The following is a 25,403-nucleotide window of genomic DNA, read 5'->3' as shown; positions in this document are numbered from 1 at the left end:
TCCCACTAGCTGTGTACCTGTTCTTACTCCCGCCCATCCATCTAACAGTTAGATGGATGGGTGGGAGTAAGAACAGGTACACAGCTAGTGGGGCATGTATGAGTGTAGGTAAGAACAGGTACACAGCAAGTGGGGCATGTATGATGTAAGGGGGGAGGTAATAACAGGTACACAGCTAGTGGGACATGTATGGGGGGAGGTAAGAACAGGTACACAGCTAGTGGGGCATGTATGATGTATGGGGGGCGGAGTAAGTACAGGTACACAGCTAGAGGGAGGTAAGAACAGGTACATAGCTAGTGGGGTATATATGAAGCATGGGGGTTGTAAGAACAGGAACACAGCTAGTGGGACATGTATGATGTATGGGGGGAGGTAAGAACAGGAACACAGCTAGTGGGACATGTATGATGTATGGGGGGAGGTAAGAACAGGTACACAGCTAGTGGGACATGTATGATGTATGGGGGGAGGTAAGAACAGGAACACAGCTAGTGGGACATGTATGATGTATGGGGGGAGGTAAGAACAGGAACACAGCTAGTGGGACATGTATGATGTATGGGGGGAGGTAAGAACAGGTACACAGCTAGTGGGACATGTATGATGTATGGGGGGTTGTAAGAACAGGAACACAGCTAGTGGGACATGTATGATGTATGGGGGGAGGTAAGAACAGGAACACAGCTAGTGGGACATGTATGATGTATGGGGGGAGGTAAGAACAGGTACACAGCTAGTGGGACATGTATGATGTATGGGGGGTTGTAAGAACAGGAACACAGCTAGTGGGACATGTATGATGTATGGGGGGGTTGTAAGAACAGGAACACAGCTAGTGGGGCATGTATGATGTATGGGGGGAGGTAAGACTGTGATGCCTACCGGAAAAATCCCAAGGGCCAGATCAAACAATGAGGATTTATAATTCCGCCCCTGGGATCTGGCAGACCCAGGAAAATCATAGGTCCAGTTTTATAACTATCTACCACAGTTCGTTCTTTATCTAAGTTTAATCCACAATCACATTGATGCCATTGCTTTTCCACGCCTGCACTAAATATTGCAAGGACCTGTTTGGTCCACATGTACACCCTGGTAATTAACTTTATATTGACTTATACCCACCCTCATTAAAATATATTTCCCCCTTAATGTTGGCATGCCATCCATTCATTCGCCACATATCATGGTAATAAAGCTCAGCCTAAGTGCCGGTCCTCAGTCATTACGGGCTGCCAGATCGGAATATTACTGGTAATGCAGCATGGGGGCCTGATACTGAGGAGCATGCAATCTCAACGCACTGCCGATGCTCCCGTAGTTGAACGATTATTTGCAACTGTGCATGGCCAAAAATATCCTGGAAAGCCCTACGGCACAAAGGTGCTGTTGCGGCCAGGACAGACGGTATTAGAAGGGTGTCAGAAAAGTGATGGGCGTTCCTGGGCGGTGGCTACTAGTGCACACAGAAATGGGCCAATCAGTGGGCGTCATGGGAGTGTCGCTGGCGTGTCAATGCAATTGGCTGCGTACACAGACGCACAGACGCAGGCCTTGCACATTCTGCCGTACGGATGTACACTACGGAAGGAGTTTGTAGCGGCATTCGCTTTTGTATACCACTCAGAATCATTGCCTGGTTGTTGCATTAGCATTTTATTTAACATACAGCCTATAGGGTGTGCTTCTAATGGATATGGGGTAAGAGTTTATTGGATGTTTGAAAGAAACGACAAGGAGAACAGTCTGTAATTGTACAATAATTAAAACTTTTTTTTAGGGATAAGTGTAAGGCGATAATAAAGAGAAAGATAGAAAGTTACTTGTGTAGACTAATAGTGTTCATTCTAGCACCCTGCACCTGTCACAACCCGTTTCCTGCCTGGTGTGTCGCTCTCTGCTCTGGTGCTTCTAGCACACTCGGCTAATGCAACAAACTGCTAAGATACAGACCAGAGTGTGGTAGAAGTTCCATAGCAGAGAGCGACACCCCAGGCAGGAAAGAGGAACTGCACCGGTTGTGACAGGGAAATGGGTATGTAATGCCGGCTGTCGGGATGCCTCTTGTTAGAATACAGACAGCGGCATTCCGATGGTTGGTATCCCGACGGGCTGAGTAAGTATACTTACCCTTCCCCCCCCTAACCCTCCCCACCCCACACCCTAACCCTCCCTGTTAGTGCCTAACCTTCCCCCCTTCGTGCCTAAACCTAACCCCCCCCCCCTCAGTGGTGCCTAGCTCTGACCCTCCCCCCTAGGGGTGCCTAACCCTAACCTCCCCCCAAAAAAAACCTATCCCTAACCTCGCTACGCTCCCTAAACCTAACCCCCGCCTCCCGCGTGGTTAATGAAAAGGGCGCCACGGACTTACCTCGTTCGGGCTGGTGTTCCGGCGTCGGGATTAAGATAGGCGTCAGTATTACGACGCCTATTTTAAGTCCCTTGTCAGGATTTCCCTCTCTGTATTGAGACCGGCGGCATCGCAGCCTCCAGTCTTATAACTACATCCCGTGACAGGTGCAGGGTGCTAGAATGAACACTAGACTAATCGGAGCTCCAGGCTTTATTCAAGGTCATACTTCTACGTTTACAAGTTGTGTCTTCAAGGAAAGTTTAAATAAAGTTCTTCTGATGTCTTACAGAATTGAAGCAAAACAAAATGGCGAAGTGCTTCGTAGACAGATGCACTAATAGCGCAGGGAAAACATCCACTAACCCTAATATGGTTATGCACATGTTTCCGAACAGCCTGGAGGGAATCAAAACATGGCTGGGGCTCATTGAGCAGGGCGGGCAGCTGATCGAGAACCTTAGTGAAACCGCTGAGAAAATATTTCAGGGGGAAAGATACAACACATTACGAATATGTGAAGAACATTTTACCAGCCAGTCTTATATTCTACAAGGGCAGGAAAGCATTTTAAAAAAAGATGCTGTTCCAACAATATTCCCTAGTGACGGGCCGTGGAAACCGCCACATAAGAGAATGCGAATGGACTGTTCCGCAGTTCCGAGTGTCAAAGATGGACCATGCCAAGCAAAAATCTCCTTTGATGTGAATTCAAATCAAAGGACCAACAATTCCTTTGATTTAGCTGACAGCGGACCATTGCCTTTTCCAGACTGTTGCCAGTATGTACCGGTAAGTGATAGAAAATCTGTTGTCGTGCAATCTTACATTGAAAATGTACTCCACTGGAGCTAAACCACCTCCCACACAAACATTAACCTACCGGTGTGTATTTGAGCTGTGGGTGGAAGCCGGATGATCATGCAAGGAGAACATATAGACTCCACACAGATAGTGGTGTGGTTGGAATCGACCCCGTGGCCCCAGCTCTGGGGCTGTAATTGACCCCGTGGCCGCTGTGCTGTGGTTGGATCAAACCCATGGCCCCAGTGCTGCGAGGCGGCAATGCTAACCACTGTACTACTCTGTATCGTTTGAGTAACTCAAGACTTAAGGAAAGATCCTGAAAGTAGGGATCACATACTGCTACACAGTCTCACTGCAACATGGTGGCACCTGGGTAATTTAGTAGCAGCATAGTGCTCTGATTATTCCTGAAGAGAGACAGGCCTAATATATGAAATTAATATATTTTACAAGTAATCAGCGCTAATGATAAGACACATTGTTGTACCGTTGTACAATATGAACTTTTATTTATGTTCAACTGTAAATGCGCTTTACATAAATCCTGTATACCGTCCACATCTAGGATAACACAAAGCCCACAAATAGATCCACTCAGTCTTTCCAAGAAGATTCATATGACTCCAAAGGACAGGCCAGGAACAGAATGATTGAAAAGATATTAAATCTCACACTGGAAATCATCTACCTCCTGATTGGACGGGTGAGCGATTCTGTGAATAAACATAGTGACATCACTCTTTTTTCGATTAATTAAACAGGGAGCTTATGGTAGAGGTGAGGGATTCTGGGAATGACTCAGCGACATCACTGCTATAACTCGTAATAAAACGGGAATCTGACTGGGGTGTTCTTGGAATGTCATAGAAATCAAACTTGAATGACATCTCCACATTTTGAAGGTACTTATAAACATTTTCAGAACTTTTGATTCAATCAGACAGACACACATATTGTCAGGATATACCAGTTGAAGAATGGATCAAACCGAGTTATTAAACGCTACTTGCCTTTTAGCAAAGTTCTGTTCCATAACAAGTGGCACTAGACAGGAATGTCCTGTGACTTTTGCCCTGGTCAATGAGCCCCTGGGAGCGATTATACACCTTTCTTCAGACAGCAAAGACATTCAAGTTCAATGGTGCGACGGAATGCTAACCGTGGGCGTCCCAGTACACTGGGGAAGGGCTTAGTAGCGGCATTTGCATAACGACACAGGTGTGTGCCCCGCAAACGGCGCAGGCACGGATGCGTAACATTTTTCATCCATTATCTAAAGTGGCATAAATGTTTCCTCTATTGCTCGGGTGGAATAGTGAGTGGTCCTTCAGATGAAGCCTCCACTAGACCCAACTTGGCGCTATCACACCGAGTCACCTCGTTTTCCTGACACAGATGAGATTATTGTAAACTGTGCTATAAAACCACTTCTCTTCCTTCCCCAATTTACCCTCCTTTGTCAGAGCCCAGATTATCCCCTCCTCGGGATATTGGCTAACTCGTTTTCAGTTATGGATTATGGTGTCAGACGTCCTTTAGTCCGGATACCCTGCAATATAATTTGAACTCCCGATTAGTATACCTACAATTGATATATATATTAGACTCCTTTCCCAACCAGTACATCACTAGACTCACAACCTCACTTGAAACTCTATGCCTCCAAAATCTTTAAGGGATTAATGGGATTAATTCTGTACTTTACAACCTTTTGTTAACTGCCAAGCAAACCTAGATCATGAAACCCAAGCTTAGTTGGGTGAAAAATTTTGGCAGCGTAGAGGGCCCACCGGATGAGGACACTTGGTCCACTGTGCAAGAGAGAATCACAAAATCCTCTATCTCCTCTCTAGTCAAAGAGAACACCTATAATAATCATGTCACCTTCTCAACAAACAGTATGGCCCGCACCCTCTAGCTTTATTACCAAATGAGTACGCACTCAGTGTGTGCTCGGCTGCAATTGATGAAGTGGTACATAGTAGTCTGGTCTACCCTAGGGATATTCTAAATAGCAGGGTAGGACTGGCCCACAGGGGGACAGGTAAAATCTGCCTGAAGACTTCTCCTCCTCCCTTTTGGGCCAGGTTCCAGACCGTGCACACGTAATATACATTATTACTCGATAAGAAGGTCTGTGATTTGGTGGAGCAGGAACACGGACTGGTGGCTGGCATAGGTCCCTACCACTGCATTGCACATTTGGGTTTGTTGTGTCCCAGTCTGACATTGCTAGTGGGCATTGACTCAGGGCCGCAACTAGGGGGGGGCTAGAGGTGCACGTGCACCGGGAGGGGATTGCGGGGGGGGTGAATAAGCAGACTCTGCCATCTGAAAATGGCCGCCGCCGAAGAGGAGACTAATGCTAGAGGTCCTTTCTGGACCTCTAGTGTCTGTCTCTTTCTTGGCGGCGGCCATTTTTGGATGGCCGTTTTCAGCAGATTCCATGCGGACTAGCCGTCCGCATGGACTCTGCTGAAAACGGCCATCAAAAAATGGCCACCGCCAAGGAAGAGACAGATGCTAGAGGTCCTACTGGACCTCTAGTGTCTGTTAGCAGAGCGCAATGCACACAGCGTTCCCGGAAGTGCCGGGAACGCTGGCGCTGCAGGGAGAGGATGCTGAGAGCTGCATCTTCTCCCTTCAAACCCCCCTGGCAATGAGCATAAACCCCCATGGCAACGAGCATGGAACCCCATGGCAACGAGCATGGAACCCCATGGCAACGAGCATGGAACCCCATGGCAACGAGCATGGAATCCCTGACAACAAGCATGAAACCCCCTGGCAATGAGCATAAATCACCTAACAAGCATGAAACCCCATGGCAACGAGCAGGTAATTTTAAAGTAATTAGAAGCATTACTGTGGGGCATAAAATGGTGTCGGGCAAATATGTAAGTGGCACTTTGGTAATAGGCATTACAGTGTGTGGCATAATGTGTAATGGGCATTATGGTGTATGGAATAATGTAAGTCACTATACCAGGGACGTCTGAGTAATGCACTGCCTTATGGAGGAGCAAGGACAAAATCCAGGTACGGGAACGGAGGGGGCGCAAAATTGCTGCCTTGCACCGGGTGACAGATATCCTAGTTTCGGCCCTGCATTGACTGCTATATCTGTTACACGTGACACTATTTATAATATGCACTAATGACTAGAAATAAAAAATTAAGTTTTCTGCCATCCCACTAAAACGCCTTAAACAAAAAATAAAATCGCAGCACTCCTTGTCTATCTCATACCAGCCTCTACACCGGACCCTGCCTTTCACACAATAGTCACATTACTTTTATTGTAGTTGTAGTAGAATTATGTTATTTTTTTGTATGTTCTTTTACAGAGACCATTAAACTTATCTCAAATAATAAAACACTGATGTGGCTCATGTCTAGAGGGAACACGGGAATAGTGACATCACTAGAGAGGTTTGACAATTAGAATGTTTTTTTGTTTGTTTTTTAATCCTTATGTATAAGTGGATTATTTACACATTAGATAAGGAGAAGAATCTAGTGAGTGGGAAATGTTTCTGCGGAGGGTATCTGTCTCTGCACAGTGATATTTATTAGTGTCTCTCAATATGTAGGAATATATAATTGTGAAGAAACCTGGTGACAGTTTCACACCCAGCAGTTCTCCTTTTGTGTCAGGAGGACAGAGCAGGACCCAGAGCCCCATCACGGTGCCTCCACCTCACTCACTGATACATGAGAGACACAATGACCAGAAGATCCTGGATCTCACCAACAAGATAATTCAGCTGCTCTGGAGAGGTGACTGCTGGGAATGGGACATTATACAGTAACACCGGGGGATGTGTCTGGGTGATGACTGGAGAGGTGACTGCTGGGAATGGTACATTATACAGTAACACCAGGGGATGTGTCTGGGTGATGACTGGAGAGGTGACTGCTGGGAATGGGACATTATACAGTAACACCAGGGGATGTGTCTGGGTGATGACTGGAGAGGTGACTGCTGGGAATGGGGCATTATACAGTAACACCAGGGGATGTGTCTGGGTGGTGACTGGAGAGGTGACTGCTGGGAATGGGGCATTATACAGTAACACCAGGGGATGTGTCTGGGTGGTGACTGGAGAGGTGACTGCTGGGAATGGGACATTATACAGTAACACCAGGGGCTGTGTCTGGGTGATGACTGGAGAGGTGACTGCTGGGAATGGGACATTATACAGTAACACCAGGGGATGTGTCTGGGTGATGACTGGAGAGGTGACTGCTGGGAATGGGGCATTATACAGTAACACCAGGGGATGTGTCTGGGTGGTGACTGCTGGGAATGGGACATAATACAGTAACACCAGGGGATGTGTCTGGGTGATGACTGGAGAGGTGACTGCTGGGAATGGGACATTATACAATAACACCAGGGGATGTGTCTGGGTGGTGACTGCTGGGAATGGGGCATTATACAGTAACACCAGGGGATGTGTCTGGGTGATGACTGGGGAGGTGACTGCTGGGAATGGGACATTATACAGTAACACCAGGGGATGTGTCTGGGTGATGACTGGAGAGGTGACTGCTGGGAATGGGACATTATACAGTAACACCAGGGGATGTGTCTGGGTGATGACTGGAGAGGTGACTGCTGGGAATGGGACATTATACAGTAACACCAGGGGATGTGTCTGGGTGATGACTGGAGAGGTGACTGCTGGGAATGGGACATTATACAGTAACACCAGGGGATGTGTCTGGGTGATGACTGGAGAGGTGACTGCTGGGAAAGGGACATTATACAGTAACACCAGGGGATGTGTCTGGGTGGTGACTACTGGGAATGGGACATTATACAGTAACACCAGCGGATGTGTCTCGGTGATGACTGGAGAGGTGACTGCTGGGAATGGGGCATTATACAGTAATACCAGGGGATGTGTCTGGGTGGTGACTGCTGGGAATGGGACATTATACAGTAACACCAGGGGATGTGTCTGGGTGATGACTGCTGGGAATGGGACATTATACAGTAACACCAGGGGATGTGTCTGGGTGATGACTGGAGAGGTGACTGCTGGGAATGGGACATTATACAGTAACAACAGGGGATGTGTCTGGGTGGTGACTGGAGAGGTGACTGCTGGGAATGGGGCATTATACAGTAACACCAGGGGATGTGTCTGGGTGATGACTGGAGAGGTGACTGCTGGGAATGGGACATTATACAGTAACACCAGGGGATGTGTCTGGGTGGTGACTACTGGGAATGGGACATTATACAGTAACACCAGCGGATGTGTCTCGGTGATGACTGGAGAGGTGACTGCTGGGAATGGGGCATTATACAGTAATACCAGGGGATGTGTCTGGGTGGTGACTGCTGGGAATGGGACATTATACAGTAACACCAGGGGATGTGTCTGGGTGATGACTGCTGGGAATGGGACATTATACAGTAACACCAGGGGATGTGTCTGGGTGATGACTGGAGAGGTGACTGCTGGGAATGGGACATTATACAGTAACAACAGGGGATGTGTCTGGGTGGTGACTGGAGAGGTGACTGCTGGGAATGGGACATTATACAGTAACACCAGGGGATGTGTCTGGGTGATGACTGGAGAGGTGACTGCTGGGAATGGGACATTATACAGTAACACCAGGGGCTGTGTCTGGGTGGTGACTGCTGGGAATGGGACATTATACAGTAACACCAGGGGATGTGTCTGGGTGATGACTGGAGAGGTGACTGCTGGGAATGGGACATTATACAGTAACACCAGGGGATGTGTCTGGGTGATGACTGGAGAGGTGACTGCTGGGAATGGGGCATTATACAGTAACACCAGGGGATGTGTCTGGGTGGTGACTGGAGAGGTGACTGCTGGGAATGGGGCATTATACAGTAACACCAGGGGCTGTGTCTGGGTGGTGACTGCTGGGAATGGGACATTATACAGTAACACCAGGGGATGTGTCTGGGTGATGACTGGAGAGGTGACTGCTGGGAATGGGATATTATACAGTAACACCAGGGGATGTGTCTGGGTGGTGACTGCTGGGAATGGGACATTATACAGTAACACCAGGGGATGTGTCTGGGTGATGACTGGAGAGGTGACTGCTGGGAATGGGACATTATACAGTAACACCAGGGGATGTGTCTGGGTGATGACTGGAGAGGTGACTGCTGGGAATGGGGCATTATACAGTAACACCAGGGGATGTGTCTGGGTGGTGACTGGAGAGGTGACTGCTGGGAATGGGGCATTATACAGTAACACCAGGGGATGTGTCTGGGTGGTGACTGCTGGGAATGGGACATTATACAGTAACACCAGGGGATGTGTCTGGGTGATGACTGGAGAGGTGACTGCTGGGAATGGGACATTATACAGTAACACCAGGGGATGTGTCTGGGTGATGACTGGAGAGGTGACTGCTGGGAATGGGGCATTATACAGTAACACCAGGGGATGTGTCTGGGTGGTGACTGGAGAGGTGACTGCTGGGAATGGGGCATTATACAGTAACACCAGGGGATGTGTCTGGGTGGTGACTGGAGAGGTGACTGCTGGGAATGGGACATTATACAGTAACACCAGGGGCTGTGTCTGGGTGGTGACTGCTGGGAATGGGACATTATACAGTAACACCAGGGGATGTGTCTGGGTGATGACTGGAGAGGTGACTGCTGGGAATGGGACATTATACAGTAACACCAGGGGATGTGTCTGGGTGATGACTGGAGAGGTGACTGCTGGGAATGGGGCATTATACAGTAACACTAGGGGATGTGTCTGGGTGGTGACTGGAGAGGTGACTGCTGGGAATGGGGCATTATACAGTAACACCAGGGGATGTGTCTGGGTGGTGACTGCTGGGAATGGGACATTATACAGTAACACCAGGGGATGTGTCTGGGTGATGACTGGAGAGGTGACTGCTGGGAATGGAACATTATACAGTAACACCAGGGGATGTGTCTGGGTGGTGACTGCTGGGAATGGGACATTATACAGTAACACCAGGGGATGTGTCTGGGTGATGACTGGAGAGGTGACTGCTGGGAATGGGACATTATACAGTAACACCAGGGGATGTGTCTGGGTGATGACTGGAGAGGTGACTGCTGGGAATGGGGCATTATACAGTAACACCAGGGGATGTGTCTGGGTGGTGACTGCTGGGAATGGGACATTATACAGTAACACCAGGGGATGTGTCTGGGTGATGACTGGAGAGGTGACTGCTGGGAATGGGACATTATACAGTAACACCAGGGGATGTGTCTGGGTGATGACTGGAGAGGTGACTGTTGGGAATGGGGCATTATACAGTAACACCAAGGGATGTGTCTGGGTGGTGACTGGAGAGGTGACTGCTGGGAATGGGACATTATACAGTAACACTAGGGGATGTGTCTGGGTGATGACTGGAGAGGTGACTGCTGGGAATGGGGCATTATACAGTAACACCAGGGGATGTGTCTGGGTGGTGACTGGAGAGGTGACTGCTGGCAATGGGGCATTATACAGTAACACCAGGGGATGTGTCTGGGTGGTGACTGCTGGGAATGGGACATTATACAGTAACACCAGGGGATGTGTCTGGGTGATGACTGGAGAGGTGACTGCTGGGAATGGGACATTATACAGTAACACCAGGGGATGTGTCTGGGTGATGACTGGAGAGGTGACTGCTGGGAATGGGGCATTATACAGTAACACCAGGGGATGTGTCTGGGTGGTGACTGCTGGGAATGGGACATTATACAGTAACACCAGGGGATGTGTCTGGGTGATGACTGGAGAGGTGACTGCTGGGAATGGGACATTATACAGTAACACCAGGGGATGTGTCTGGGTGATGACTGGAGAGGTGACTGTTGGGAATGGGGCATTATACAGTAACACCAAGGGATGTGTCTGGGTGGTGACTGGAGAGGTGACTGCTGGGAATGGGACATTATACAGTAACACTAGGGGATGTGTCTGGGTGATGACTGGAGAGGTGACTGCTGGGAATGGGGCATTATACAGTAACACCAGGGGATGTGTCTGGGTGGTGACTGGAGAGGTGACTGCTGGGAATGGGGCATTATACAGTAACACCAGGGGATGTGTCTGGGTGGTGACTGCTGGGAATGGGACATTATACAGTAACACCAGGGGATGTGTCTGGGTGATGACTGGAGAGGTGACTGCTGGGAATGGGACATTATACAGTAACACCAGGGGATGTGTCTGGGTGATGACTGGAGAGGTGACTGCTGGGAATGGGGCATTATACAGTAACACCAGGGGATGTGTCTGGGTGGTGACTGGAGAGGTGACTGCTGGGAATGGGGCATTATACAGTAACACCAGGGGATGTGTCTGGGTGGTGACTGGAGAGGTGACTGCTGGGAATGGGACATTATACAGTAACACCAGGGGCTGTGTCTGGGTGGTGACTGCTGGGAATGGGACATTATACAGTAACACCAGGGGATGTGTCTGGGTGATGACTGGAGAGGTGACTGCTGGGAATGGGACATTATACAGTAACACCAGGGAATGTGTCTTGGTGATGACTGGAGAGGTGACTGCTGGCAATGGGGCATTATACAGTAACACCAGGGGATGTGTCTGGGTGGTGACTGGAGAGGTGACTGCTGGGAATGGGGCATTATACAGTAACACCAGGGGATGTGTCTGGGTGGTGACTGCTGGGAATGGGACATTATACAGTAACACCAGGGGATGTGTCTGGGTGATGACTGGAGAGGTGACTGCTTGGAATGGGACATTATACAGTAACACCAGGGGATGTGTCTGGGTGGTGACTGCTGGGAATGGGACATTATACAGTAACACCAGGGGATGTGTCTGGGTGATGACTGGAGAGGTGACTGCTGGGAATGGGACATTATACAGTAACACCAGGGGATGTGTCTGGGTGATGACTGGAGAGGTGACTGCTGGGAATGGGGCATTATACAGTAACACCAGGGGATGTGTCTGGGTGGTGACTGGAGAGGTGACTGCTGGGAATGGGGCATTATACAGTAACACCAGGGGATGTGTCTGGGTGGTGACTGCTGGGAATGGGACATTATACAGTAACACCAGGGGATGTGTCTGGGTGATGACTGGAGAGGTGACTGCTGGGAATGGGACATTATACAGTATCACCAGGGGATGTGTCTGGGTGATGACTGGAGAGGTGACTGCTGGGAATGGGGCATTATACAGTAACACCAAGGGATGTGTCTGGGTGGTGACTGGAGAGGTGACTGCTGGGAATGGGGCATTATACAGTAACACCAGGGGATGTGTCTGGGTGATGACTGGAGAGGTGACTGCTGGGAATGGGGCATTATACAGTAACACCAGGGGATGTGTCTTGGTGGTGACTGCTGGGAATGGGACATTATACAGTAACACCAGGGGATGTGTCTGGGTGATGACTGGAGAGGTGACTGCTGGGAATGTGACATTATACATTAACACCAGGGGATGTGTCTGGGTGATGACTGGAGAGGTGACTGCTGGGAATGGGACATTATACAATAACACCAGGGGATGTGTCTGGGTGGTGACTGCTGGGAATGGGGCATTATACAGTAACACCAGGGAATGTGTCTGGGTGGTGACTGGAGAGGTGACTGCTGGGAATGGGACATTATACAGTAACACCAGGGGCTGTGTCTGGGTGGTGACTGCTGGGAATGGGACATTATACAGTAACACCAGGGGATGTGTCTGGGTGATGACTGGAGAGGTGACTGCTGGGAATGGGACATTATACAGTAACACCAGGGGATGTGTCTGGGTGATGACTGGAGAGGTGACTGCTGGGAATGGGGCATTATACAGTAACACTTGGGGATGTGTCTGGGTGGTGACTGCTGGGAATGGGGCATTATACAGTAACACCAGGGGCTGTGTCTGGATGGTGACTGCTGGGAATGGGACATTATACAGTAACACCAGGGGATGTGTCTGGGTGATGACTGGAGAGGTGACTGCTGGGTATGGGGCATTATACAGTAACACCAGGGGATGTGTCTGGGTGGTGACTGCTGGGAATGGGACATTATACAGTAACACCAGGGGATGTGTCTGGGTGATGACTGCAGAGGTGACTGCTGGGAATGGGACATTATACAGTAACACCAGGGGATGTGTCTGGGTGATGACTGGAGAGGTGACTGCTGGGAATGGGGCATTATACAGTAACACCAAGGGATGTGTCTGGGTGGTGACTGGAGAGGTGACTGCTGGGAATGGGGCATTATACAGTAACACCAGGGGATGTGTCTTGGTGGTGACTGCTGGGAATGGGACATTATACAGTAACACCAGGGGATGTGTCTGGGTGATGACTGGAGAGGTGACTGCTGGGAATGGGACATTATACAGTAACACCAGGGGATGTGTCTGGGTGATGACTGGAGAGGTGACTGCTGGGAATGGGACATTATACAGTAACACCAGGGGATGTGTCTGGGTGATGACTGGAGAGGTGACTGCTGGGAATGGGGCATTATACAGTAACACCAGGGGATGTGTCTGGGTGGTGACTGGAGAGGTGACTGCTGGGAATGGGGCATTATACAGTAACACCAGGGGATGTGTCTGGGTGGTGACTGCTGGGAATGGGACATTATACAGTAACACCAGGGGATGTGTCTGGGTGATGACTGGAGAGGTGACTGCTGGGAATGGGGCATTATACAGTAACACCAGGGGATGTGTCTGGGTGGTGACTGGAGAGGTGACTGCTGGGAATGGGGCATTATACAGTAACACCAGGGGATGTGTCTGGGTGGTGACTGGAGAGGTGACTGCTGGGAATGGGGCATTATACAGTAACACCAGGGGATGTGTCTGGGTGGTGACTGCTGGGAATGGGACATTATACAGTAACACCAGGGGATGTGTCTGGGTGATGACTGGAGAGGTGACTGCTGGGAATGGGACATTATACAGTAACACCAGGGGATGTGTCTGGGTGGTGACTGCTGGGAATGGGACATTATACAGTAACACCAGGGGATGTGTCTGGGTGATGACTGGAGAGGTGACTGCTGGGAATGGGACATTATACAGTAACACCAGGGGATGTGTCTGGGTGATGACTGGAGAGGTGACTGCTGGGAATGGGGCATTATACAGTAACACCAGGGGATGTGTCTGGGTGGTGACTGGAGAGGTGACTGCTGGGAATGGGGCATTATACAGTAACACCAGGGGATGTGTCTGGGTGGTGACTGCTGGGAATGGGACATTATACAGTAACACCAGGGGATGTGTCTGGGTGATGACTGGAGAGGTGACTGCTGGGAATGGGACATTATACAGTAACACCAGGGGATGTGTCTGGGTGATGACTGGAGAGGTGACTGCTGGGAATGGGGCATTATACAGTAACACCAGGGGATGTGTCTGGGTGGTGACTGGAGAGGTGACTGCTGGGAATGGGGCATTATACAGTAACACCAGGGGATGTGTCTGGGTGGTGACTGGAGAGGTGACTGCTGGGAATGGGACATTATACAGTAACACCAGGGGCTGTGTCTGGGTGGTGACTGCTGGGAATGGGACATTATACAGTAACACCAGGGGATGTGTCTGGGTGATGACTGGAGAGGTGACTGCTGGGAATGGGACATTATACAGTAACACCAGGGGATGTGTCTGGGTGATGACTGGAGAGGTGACTGCTGGGAATGGGGCATTATACAGTAACACTAGGGGATGTGTCTGGGTGGTGACTGGAGAGGTGACTGCTGGGAATGGGGCATTATACAGTAACACCAGGGGATGTGTCTGGGTGGTGACTGCTGGGAATGGGACATTATACAGTAACACCAGGGGATGTGCCTGGGTGATGACTGGAGAGGTGACTGCTGGGAATGGAACATTATACAGTAACACCAGGGGATGTGTCTGGGTGGTGACTGCTGGGAATGGGACATTATACAGTAACACCAGGGGATGTGTCTGGGTGATGACTGGAGAGGTGACTGCTGGGAATGGGACATTATACAGTAACACCAGGGGATGTGTCTGGGTGGTGACTGGAGAGGTGACTGCTGGGAATGGGGCATTATACAGTAACACCAGGGGATGTGTCTGGGTGGTGACTGGAGAGGTGACTGCTGGGAATGGGGCATTATACAGTAACACCAGGGGATGTGTCTGGGTGGTGACTGGAGAGGTGACTGCTGGGAATGGGGCATTATACAGTAACACCAGGGGATGTGTCTGGGTGGTGACTGGAGAGGTGACTGCTGGGAATGGGGCATTATACAGTAACACCAGGGGATGTGTCTGGGTGGTGACTGGAGAGGTGACTGCTGGGAATGGGGCATTATACAGTAACACCAGGGGATGTGTCTGGGTGATGACTGGAGAGGTGACTGCTGGGAATGGGGCATTATACAGTAACACCAGGGGATGTGTCTGGGTGGTGACTGCTGGGAATGGGACATTATACAGTAACACCAGGGGATGTGTCTGGGTGATGACTGGAGAGGTGACTGCTGGGAATGGGACATTATACAGTAACACCAGGGGATGTGTCTGGGTGATGACTGGAGAGGTGACTGCTGGGAATGGGACATTATACAGTAACACCAGGGGATGTGTCTGGGTGATGACTGGAGAGGTGACTGCTGGGAATGGGGCATTATACAGTAACACCAGGGGATGTGTCTGGGTGGTGACTGGAGAGGTGACTGCTGGGAATGGGGCATTATACAGTAACACCAGGGGATGTGTCTGGGTGGTGACTGCTGGGAATGGGACATTATACAGTAACACCAGGGGATGTGTCTGGGTGATGACTGGAGAGGTGACTGCTGGGAATGGGACATTATACAGTAACACCAGGGGATGTGTCTGGGTGATGACTGGAGAGGTGACTGCTGGCAATGGGGCATTATACAGTAACACCAGGGGATGTGTCTGGGTGGTGACTGGAGAGGTGACTGCTGGGAATGGGGCATTATACAGTAACACCAGGGGATGTGTCTGGGTGGTGACTGCTGGGAATGGGACATTATACAGTAACACCAGGGGATGTGTCTGGGTGATGACTGGAGAGGTGACTGCTGGGAATGGGACATTATACAGTAACACCAGGGGATGTGTCTGGGTGGTGACTGCTGGGAATGGGACATTATACAGTAACACCAGGGGATGTGTCTGGATGATGACTGGAGAGGTGACTGCTGGGAATGGGACATTATACAGTAACACCAGGGGATGTGTCTGGGTGATGACTGGAGAGGTGACTGCTGGGAATGGGGCATTATACAGTAACACCAGGGGATGTGTCTGGGTGGTGACTGGAGAGGTGACTGCTGGGAATGGGGCATTATACAGTAACACCAGGGGATGTGTCTGGGTGGTGACTGCTGGGAATGGGACATTATACAGTAACACCAGGGGATGTGTCTGGGTGATGACTGGAGAGGTGACTGCTGGGAATGGGACATTATACAGTATCACCAGGGGATGTGTCTGGGTGATGACTGGAGAGGTGACTGCTGGGAATGGGGCATTATACAGTAACACCAAGGGATGTGTCTGGGTGGTGACTGGAGAGGTGACTGCTGGGAATGGGGCATTATACAGTAACACCAGGGGATGTGTCTGGGTGGTGACTGCTGGGAATGGGGCATTATACAGTAACACCAGGGGATGTGTCTGGGTGATGACTGGAGAGGTGACTGCTGGGAATGTGACATTATACAGTAACACCAGGGGATGTGTCTGGGTGATGACTGGAGAGGTGACTGCTGGGAATGGGGCATTATACAGTAACACCAGGGGATGTGTCTGGGTGGTGACTGCTGGGAATGGGACATTATACAGTAACACCAGGGGATGTGTCTGGGTGATGACTGGAGAGGTGACTGCTGGGAATGGGACATTATACAATAACACCAGGGGATGTGTCTGGGTGGTGACTGCTGGGAATGGGGCATTATACAGTAACACCAGGGGATGTGTCTGGGTGGTGACTGGAGAGGTGACTGCTGGGAATGGGACATTATACAGTAACACCAGGGGCTGTGTCTGGGTGGTGACTGCTGGGAATGGGACATTATACAGTAACACCAGGGGATGTGTCTGGGTGATGACTGGAGAGGTGACTGCTGGGAATGGGACATTATACAGTAACACCAGGGGATGTGTCTGGGTGATGACTGGAGAGGTGACTGCTGGGAATGGAACATTATACAGTAACACCAGGGGATGTGTCTGGGTGATGACTGGAGAGGTGACTGCTGGGAATGGAACATTATACAGTAACACCAGGGGATGTGTCTGGGTGGTGACTGCTGGGAATGGGACATTATACAGTAACACCAGGGGATGTGTCTGGGTGATGACTGGAGAGGTGACTGCTGGGAATGGGACATTATACAGTAACACCAGGGGATGTGTCTGGGTGATGACTGGAGAGGTGACTGCTGGGAATGGGGCATTATACAGTAACACCAGGGGATGTGTCTGGGTGGTGACTGCTGGGAATGGGACATTATACAGTAACACCAGGGGATGTGTCTGGGTGATGACTGGAGAGGTGACTGCTGGGAATGGGACATTATACAGTAACACCAGGGGATGTGTCTGGGTGATGACTGGAGAGGTGACTGCTGGGAATGGGGCATTATACAGTAACACCAAGGGATGTGTCTGGGTGGTGACTGGAGAGGTGACTGCTGGGAATGGGGCATTATACAGTAACACCAGGGGATGTGTCTGGGTGGTGACTGGAGAGGTGACTGCTGGGAATGGGGCATTATACAGTAACACCAGGGGATGTGTCTGGGTGGTGACTGGAGAGGTGACTGCTGGGAATGGGGCATTATACAGTAACACCAGGGGATGTGTCTGGGTGGTGACTGGAGAGGTGACTGCTGGGAATGGGGCATTATACAGTAACACCAGGGGATGTGTCTGGGTGGTGACTGGAGAGGTGACTGCTGGGAATGGGGCATTATACAGTAACACCAGGGGATGTGTCTGGGTGATGACTGGAGAGGTGACTGCTGGGAATGGGGCATTATACAGTAACACCAGGGGATGTGTCTTGGTGGTGACTGCTGGGAATGGGACATTATACAGTAACACCAGGGGATGTGTCTGGGTGATGACTGGAGAGGTGACTGCTGGGAATGGGACATTATACAGTAACACCAGGGGATGTGTCTGGGTGATGACTGGAGAGGTGACTGCTGGGAATGGGACATTATACAGTAACACCAGGGGATGTGTCTGGGTGATGACTGGAGAGGTGACTGCTGGGAATGGGGCATTATACAGTAACACCAGGGGATGTGTCTGGGTGGTGACTGGAGAGGTGACTGCTGGGAATGGGGCATTATACAGTAACACCAGGGGATGTGTCTGGGTGGTGACTGCTGGGAATGGGACATTATACAGTAACACCAGGGGATGTGTCTGGGTGATGACTGGAGAGGTGACTGCTGGGAATGGGACATTATACAGTAACACCAGGGGATGTGTCTGGGTGATGACTGGAGAGGTGACTGCTGGGAATGGGGCATTATACAGTAACACCAGGGGATGTGTCTGGGTGGTGACTGGAGAGGTGACTGCTGGGAATGGGGCATTATACAGTAACACCAGGGGATGTGTCTGGGTGGTGACTGGAGAGGTGACTGCTGGGAATGGGACATTATACAGTAACACCAGGGGCTGTGTCTGGGTGGTGACTGCTGGGAATGGGACATTATACAGTAACACCAGGGGATGTGTCTGGGTGATGACTGGAGAGGTGACTGCTGGGAATGGGACATTATACAGTAACACCAGGGGATGTGTCTGGGTGATGACTGGAGAGGTGACTGCTGGCAATGGGGCATTATACAGTAACACCAGGGGATGTGTCTGGGTGGTGACTGGAGAGGTGACTGCTGGGAATGGGGCATTATACAGTAACACCAGGGGATGTGTCTGGGTGGTGACTGCTGGGAATGGGACATTATACAGTAACACCAGGGGATGTGTCTGGGTGATGACTGGAGAGGTGACTGCTGGGAATGGGACATTATACAGTAACACCAGGGGATGTGTCTGGGTGGTGACTGCTGGGAATGGGACATTATACAGTAACACCAGGGGATGTGTCTGGGTGATGACTGGAGAGGTGACTGCTGGGAATGGGACATTATACAGTAACACCAGGGGATGTGTCTGGGTGATGACTGGAGAGGTGACTGCTGGGAATGGGGCATTATACAGTAACACCAGGGGATGTCTGGGTGGTGACTGGAGAGGTGACTGCTGGGAATGGGGCATTATACAGTAACACCAGGGGATGTGTCTGGGTGGTGACTGCTGGGAATGGGACATTATACAGTAACACCAGGGGATGTGTCTGGGTGGTGACTGCTGGGAATGGGACATTATACAGTAACACCAGGGGATGTGTCTGGGTGATGACTGGAGAGGTGACTGCTGGGAATGGGGCATTATACAGTAACACCAAGGGATGTGTCTGGGTGGTGACTGGAGAGGTGACTGCTGGGAATGGGGCATTATACAGTAACACCAGGGGATGTGTCTGGGTGGTGACTGGAGAGGTGACTGCTGGGAATGGGGCATTATACAGTAACACCAGGGGATGTGTCTGGGTGGTGACTGGAGAGGTGACTGCTGGGAATGGGGCATTATACAGTAACACCAGGGGATGTGTCTGGGTGATGACTGGAGAGGTGACTGCTGGGAATGGGGCATTATACAGTAACACCAGGGGATGTGTCTTGGTGGTGACTGCTGGGAATGGGACATTATACAGTAACACCAGGGGATGTGTCTGGGTGATGACTGGAGAGGTGACTGCTGGGAATGGGACATTATACAGTAACACCAGGGGATGTGTCTGGGTGAAGACTGGAGAGGTGACTGCTGGGAATGGGACATTATACAATAACACCAGGGGATGTGTCTGGGTGGTGACTGCTGGGAATGGGGCATTATACAGTAACACCAGGGGATGTGTCTGGGAGGTGACTGCTGGGAATGGGACATTATACAGTAACACCAGGGGATGTGTCTGGGTGATGACTGGAGAGGTGACTGCTGGGAATGGGACATTATACAATAACACCAGGGGATGTGTCTGGGTGGTGACTGCTGGGAATGGGGCATTATACAGTAACACCTGGGGATGTGTCTGGGTGATGACTGGGGAGGTGACTGCTGGGAATGGGACATTATACAGTAACACCAGGGGATGTGTCTGGGTGATGACTGGAGAGGTGACTGCTGGGAATGGGACATTATACAGTAACACCAGGGGATGTGTCTGGGTGATGACTGGAGAGGTGACTGCTGGGAATGGGACATTATACAGTAACACCAGGGGATGTGTCTGGGTGATGACTGGAGAGGTGACTGCTGGGAATGGGACATTATACAGTAACACCAGGGGATGTGTCTGGGTGATGACTGGAGAGGTGACTGCTGGGAAAGGGACATTATACAGTAACACCAGGGGATGTGTCTGGGTGGTGACTACTGGGAATGGGACATTATACAGTAACACCAGGGGATGTGTCTCGGTGATGACTGGAGAGGTGACTGCTGGGAATGGGGCATTATACAGTAACACCAGGGGATGTGTCTGGGTGGTGACTGGTGAGGTGACTGCTGGGAATGGGGCATTATACAGTAACACCAGGGGATGTGTCTGGGTGGTGACTGGAGAGGTGACTGCTGGGAATGGGGCATTATACAGTAACACCAGGGGATGTGTCTGGGTGGTGACTGGAGAGGTGACTGCTGGGAATGGGGCATTATACAGTAACACCAGGGGATGTGTCTGGGTGATGACTGGAGAGGTGACTGCTGGGAATGGGGCATTATACAGTAACACCAGGGGATGTGTCTGGGTGGTGACTGCTGGGAATGGGACATTATACAGTAACACCAGGGGATGTGTCTGGGTGATGACTGGAGAGGTGACTGCTGGGAATGGGACATTATACAGTAACACCAGGGGATGTGTCTGGGTGATGACTGGAGAGGTGACTGCTGGGAATGGGACATTATACAGTAACACCAGGGGATGTGTCTGGGTGATGACTGGAGAGGTGACTGCTGGGAAAGGGACATTATACAGTAACACCAGGGGATGTGTCTGGGTGGTGACTACTGGGAATGGGACATTATACAGTAACACCAGGGGATGTGTCTGGGTGATGACTGGAGAGGTGACTGCTGGGAATGGGACATTATACAGTAACACCAGGGGATGTATCTGGGTGGTGACTGCTGGGAATGGGGCATTATACAGTAACACCAAGGGATGTGTCTGGGTGATGACTGGAGAGGTGACTGCTGGGAATGGGACATTATACAGTAACACCAGGGGCTGTGTCTGGGTGGTGACTGCTGGGAATGGGACATTATACAGTAACACCAGGGGATGTGTCTGGGTGATGACTGGAGAGGTGACTGCTGGGAATGGGACATTATACAGTAACACCAGGGGATGTGTCTGGGTGATGACTGGAGAGGTGACTGCTGGGAATGGGGCATTATACAGTAACACCAGGGGATGTGTCTGGGTGGTGACTGGAGAGGTGACTGCTGGGAATGGGGCATTATACAGTAACACCAGGGGATGTGTCTGGGTGGTGACTGCTGGGAATGGGACATTATACAGTAACACCAGGGGATGTGTCTGGGTGATGACTGGAGAGGTGACTGCTGGGAATGGGACATTATACAGTAACACCAGGGGATGTGTCTGGGTGATGACTGGAGAGGTGACTGCTGGGAATGGGGCATTATACAGTAACACCAGGGGATGTGTCTGGGTGGTGACTGGAGAGGTGACTGCTGGGAATGGGGCATTATACAGTAACACCAGGGGATGTGTCTGGGTGGTGACTGCTGGGAATGGGACATTATACAGTAACACCAGGGGATGTGTCTGGGTGATGACTGGAGAGGTGACTGCTGGGAATGGGACATTATACAGTAACACCAGGGGATGTGTCTGGGTGGTGACTGGAGAGGTGACTGCTGGGAATGGGGCATTATACAGTAACACCAGGGGATGTGTCTGGGTGGTGACTGGAGAGGTGACTGCTGGGAATGGGGCATTATACAGTAACACCAGGGGATGTGTCTGGGTGGTGACTGGAGAGGTGACTGCTGGGAATGGGGCATTATATAGTAACACCAGGGGATGTGTCTGGGTGGTGACTGGAGAGGTGACTGCTGGAAATGGGGCATTATACAGTAACACCAGGGGATGTGTCTGGGTGGTGACTGGAGAGGTGACTGCTGGGAATGGGGCATTATACAGTAACACCAGGGGATGTGTCTGGGTGATGACTGGAGAGGTGACTGCTGGGAATGGGGCATTATACAGTAACACCAGGGGATGTGTCTTGGTGGTGACTGCTGGGAATGGGACATTATACAGTAACACCAGGGGATGTGTCTGGGTGATGACTGGAGAGGTGACTGCTGGGAATGGGACATTATACAGTAACACCAGGGGATGTGTCTGGGTGATGACTGGAGAGGTGACTGCTGGGAATGGGGCATTATACAGTAACACCAGGGGATGTGTCTGGGTGGTGACTGGAGAGGTGACTGCTGGGAATGGGGCATTATACAGTAACACCAGGGGATGTGTCTGGGTGGTGACTGGAGAGGTGACTGCTGGGAATGGGACATTATACAGTAACACCAGGGGCTGTGTCTGGGTGGTGACTGCTGGGAATGGGACATTATACAGTAACACCAGGGGATGTGTCTGGGTGATGACTGGAGAGGTGACTGCTGGGAATGGGACATTATACAGTAACACCAGGGGATGTGTCTGGGTGATGACTGGAGAGGTGACTGCTGGCAATGGGGCATTATACAGTAACACCAGGGGATGTGTCTGGGTGGTGACTGGAGAGGTGACTGCTGGGAATGGGGCATTATACAGTAACACCAGGGGATGTGTCTGGGTGGTGACTCCTGGGAATGGGACATTATACAGTAACACCAGGGGATGTGTCTGGGTGATGACTGGAGAGGTGACTGCTGGGAATGGGACATTATACAGTAACACCAGGGGATGTGTCTGGGTGGTGACTGCTGGGAATGGGACATTATACAGTAACACCAGGGGATGTGTCTGGGTGATGACTGGAGAGGTGACTGCTGGGAATGGGACATTATACAGTAACACCAGGGGATGTGTCTGGGTGGTGACTGCTGGGAATGGGACATTATACAGTAACACCAGGGGATGTGTCTGGGTGATGACTGGAGAGGTGACTGCTGGGAATGGGGCATTATACAGTAACACCAGGGGATGTGTCTGGGTGGTGACTACTGGGAATGGGACATTATACAGTAACACCAGGGGATGTGTCTCGGTGATGACTGGAGAGGTGACTGCTGGGAATGGGGCATTATACAGTAACACCAGGGGATGTGTCTGGGTGGTGACTGGAGAGGTGACTGCTGGGAATGGGGCATTATACAGTAACACCAGGGGATGTGTCTGGGTGGTGACTGGAGAGGTGACTGCTGGGAATGGGGCATTATACAGTAACACCAGGGGATGTGTCTGGGTGGTGACTGGAGAGGTGACTGCTGGGAATGGGGCATTATACAGTAACACCAGGGGATGTGTCTGGGTGATGACTGGAGAGGTGACTGCTGGGAATGGGGCATTATACAGTAACACCAGGGGATGTGTCTGGGTGGTGACTGCTGGGAATGGGACATTATACAGTAACACCAGGGGATGTGTCTGGGTGATGACTGGAGAGGTGACTGCTGGGAATGGGACATTATACAGTAACACCAGGGGATGTGTCTGGGTGATGACTGGAGAGGTGACTGCTGGGAATGGGACATTATACAGTAACACCAGGGGATGTGTCTGGGTGATGACTGGAGAGGTGACTGCTGGGAATGGGACATTATACAGTAACACCAGGGGATGTGTCTGGGTGATGACTGGAGAGGTGACTGCTGGGAATGGGACATTATACAGTAACACCAGGGGATGTGTCTGGGTGATGACTGGAGAGGTGACTGCTGGGAAAGGGACATTATACAGTAACACCAGGGGATGTGTCTGGGTGGTGACTACTGGGAATGGGACATTATACAGTAACACCAGGGGATATGTCTGGGTGATGACTGGAGAGGTGACTGCTGGGAATGGGACATTATACAGTAACACCAGGGGATGTGTCTGGGTGGTGACTGCTGGGAATGGGGCATTATACAGTAACACCAGGGGATGTGTCTGGGTGATGACTGGAGAGGTGACTGCTGGGAATGGGACATTATACAGTAACACCAGGGGCTGTGTCTGGGTGGTGACTGCTGGGAATGGGACATTATACAGTAACACCAGGGGATGTGTCTGGGTGATGACTGGAGAGGTGACTGCTGGGAATGGGACATTATACAGTAACACCAGGGGATGTGTCTGGGTGATGACTGGAGAGGTGACTGCTGGGAATGGGGCATTATACAGTAACACCAGGGGATGTGTCTGGGTGGTGACTGGAGAGGTGACTGCTGGGAATGGGGCATTATACAGTAACACCAGGGGATGTGTCTGGGTGGTGACTGCTGGGAATGGGACATTATACAGTAACACCAGGGGATGTGTCTGGGTGATGACTGGAGAGGTGACTGCTGGGAATGGGACATTATACAGTAACACCAGGGGATGTGTCTGGGTGATGACTGGAGAGGTGACTGCTGGGAATGGGGCATTATACAGTAACACCAGGGGATGTGTCTGGGTGGTGACTGGAGAGGTGACTGCTGGGAATGGGGCATTATACAGTAACACCAGGGGATGTGTCTGGGTGGTGACTGCTGGGAATGGGACATTATACAGTAACACCAGGGGATGTGTCTGGGTGATGACTGGAGAGGTGACTGCTGGGAATGGGACATTATACAGTAACACCAGGGGATGTGTCTGGGTGATGACTGGAGAGGTGACTGCTGGGAATGGGACATTATACAGTAACACCAGGGGATGTGTCTGGGTGGTGACTGGAGAGGTGACTGCTGGGAATGGGACATTATACAGTAACACCAGGGGATGTGTCTGGGTGATGACTGGAGAGGTGACTGCTGGGAAAGGGACATTATACAGTAACACCAGGGGATGTGTCTGGGTGGTGACTACTGGGAATGGGACATTATACAGTAACACCAGGGGATGTGTCTGGGTGATGACTGGAGAGGTGACTGCT

At 50.7% G+C, this 25,403-nt stretch overlaps 1 protein-coding gene across 1 annotated transcript in view; it reads left to right on the top strand.

Moving 5' to 3' along the window:
* LOC148508030 (uncharacterized) overlaps window positions 1–25,403 on the top strand; it is a 29,982-nt gene that overhangs the window by 382 nt on the left and 4,197 nt on the right. Inside the window, exons 2-5 of the mRNA XM_088445296.1 lie at window positions 2,646–3,145; window positions 3,726–3,863; window positions 6,754–6,940; window positions 7,005–7,006. Coding sequence (XP_088301422.1) covers window positions 2,663–3,145; window positions 3,726–3,863; window positions 6,754–6,940; window positions 7,005–7,006 — 810 coding nt within the window. The 5' untranslated portion in view covers window positions 2,646–2,662. The remainder of the gene's footprint in view (window positions 1–2,645; window positions 3,146–3,725; window positions 3,864–6,753; window positions 6,941–7,004; window positions 7,007–25,403) is intronic.

This window comes from Taudactylus pleione, unplaced genomic scaffold, assembly GCF_031769625.1.
Source record: "Taudactylus pleione unplaced genomic scaffold, aTauple2 ptg000377l, whole genome shotgun sequence".
Lineage (NCBI taxonomy): Eukaryota > Metazoa > Chordata > Amphibia > Anura > Myobatrachidae > Taudactylus > Taudactylus pleione.
The sequence above is the reverse complement of the archived record's forward strand: the minus strand, read 5'-3'. Positions and strand labels throughout refer to the sequence as shown.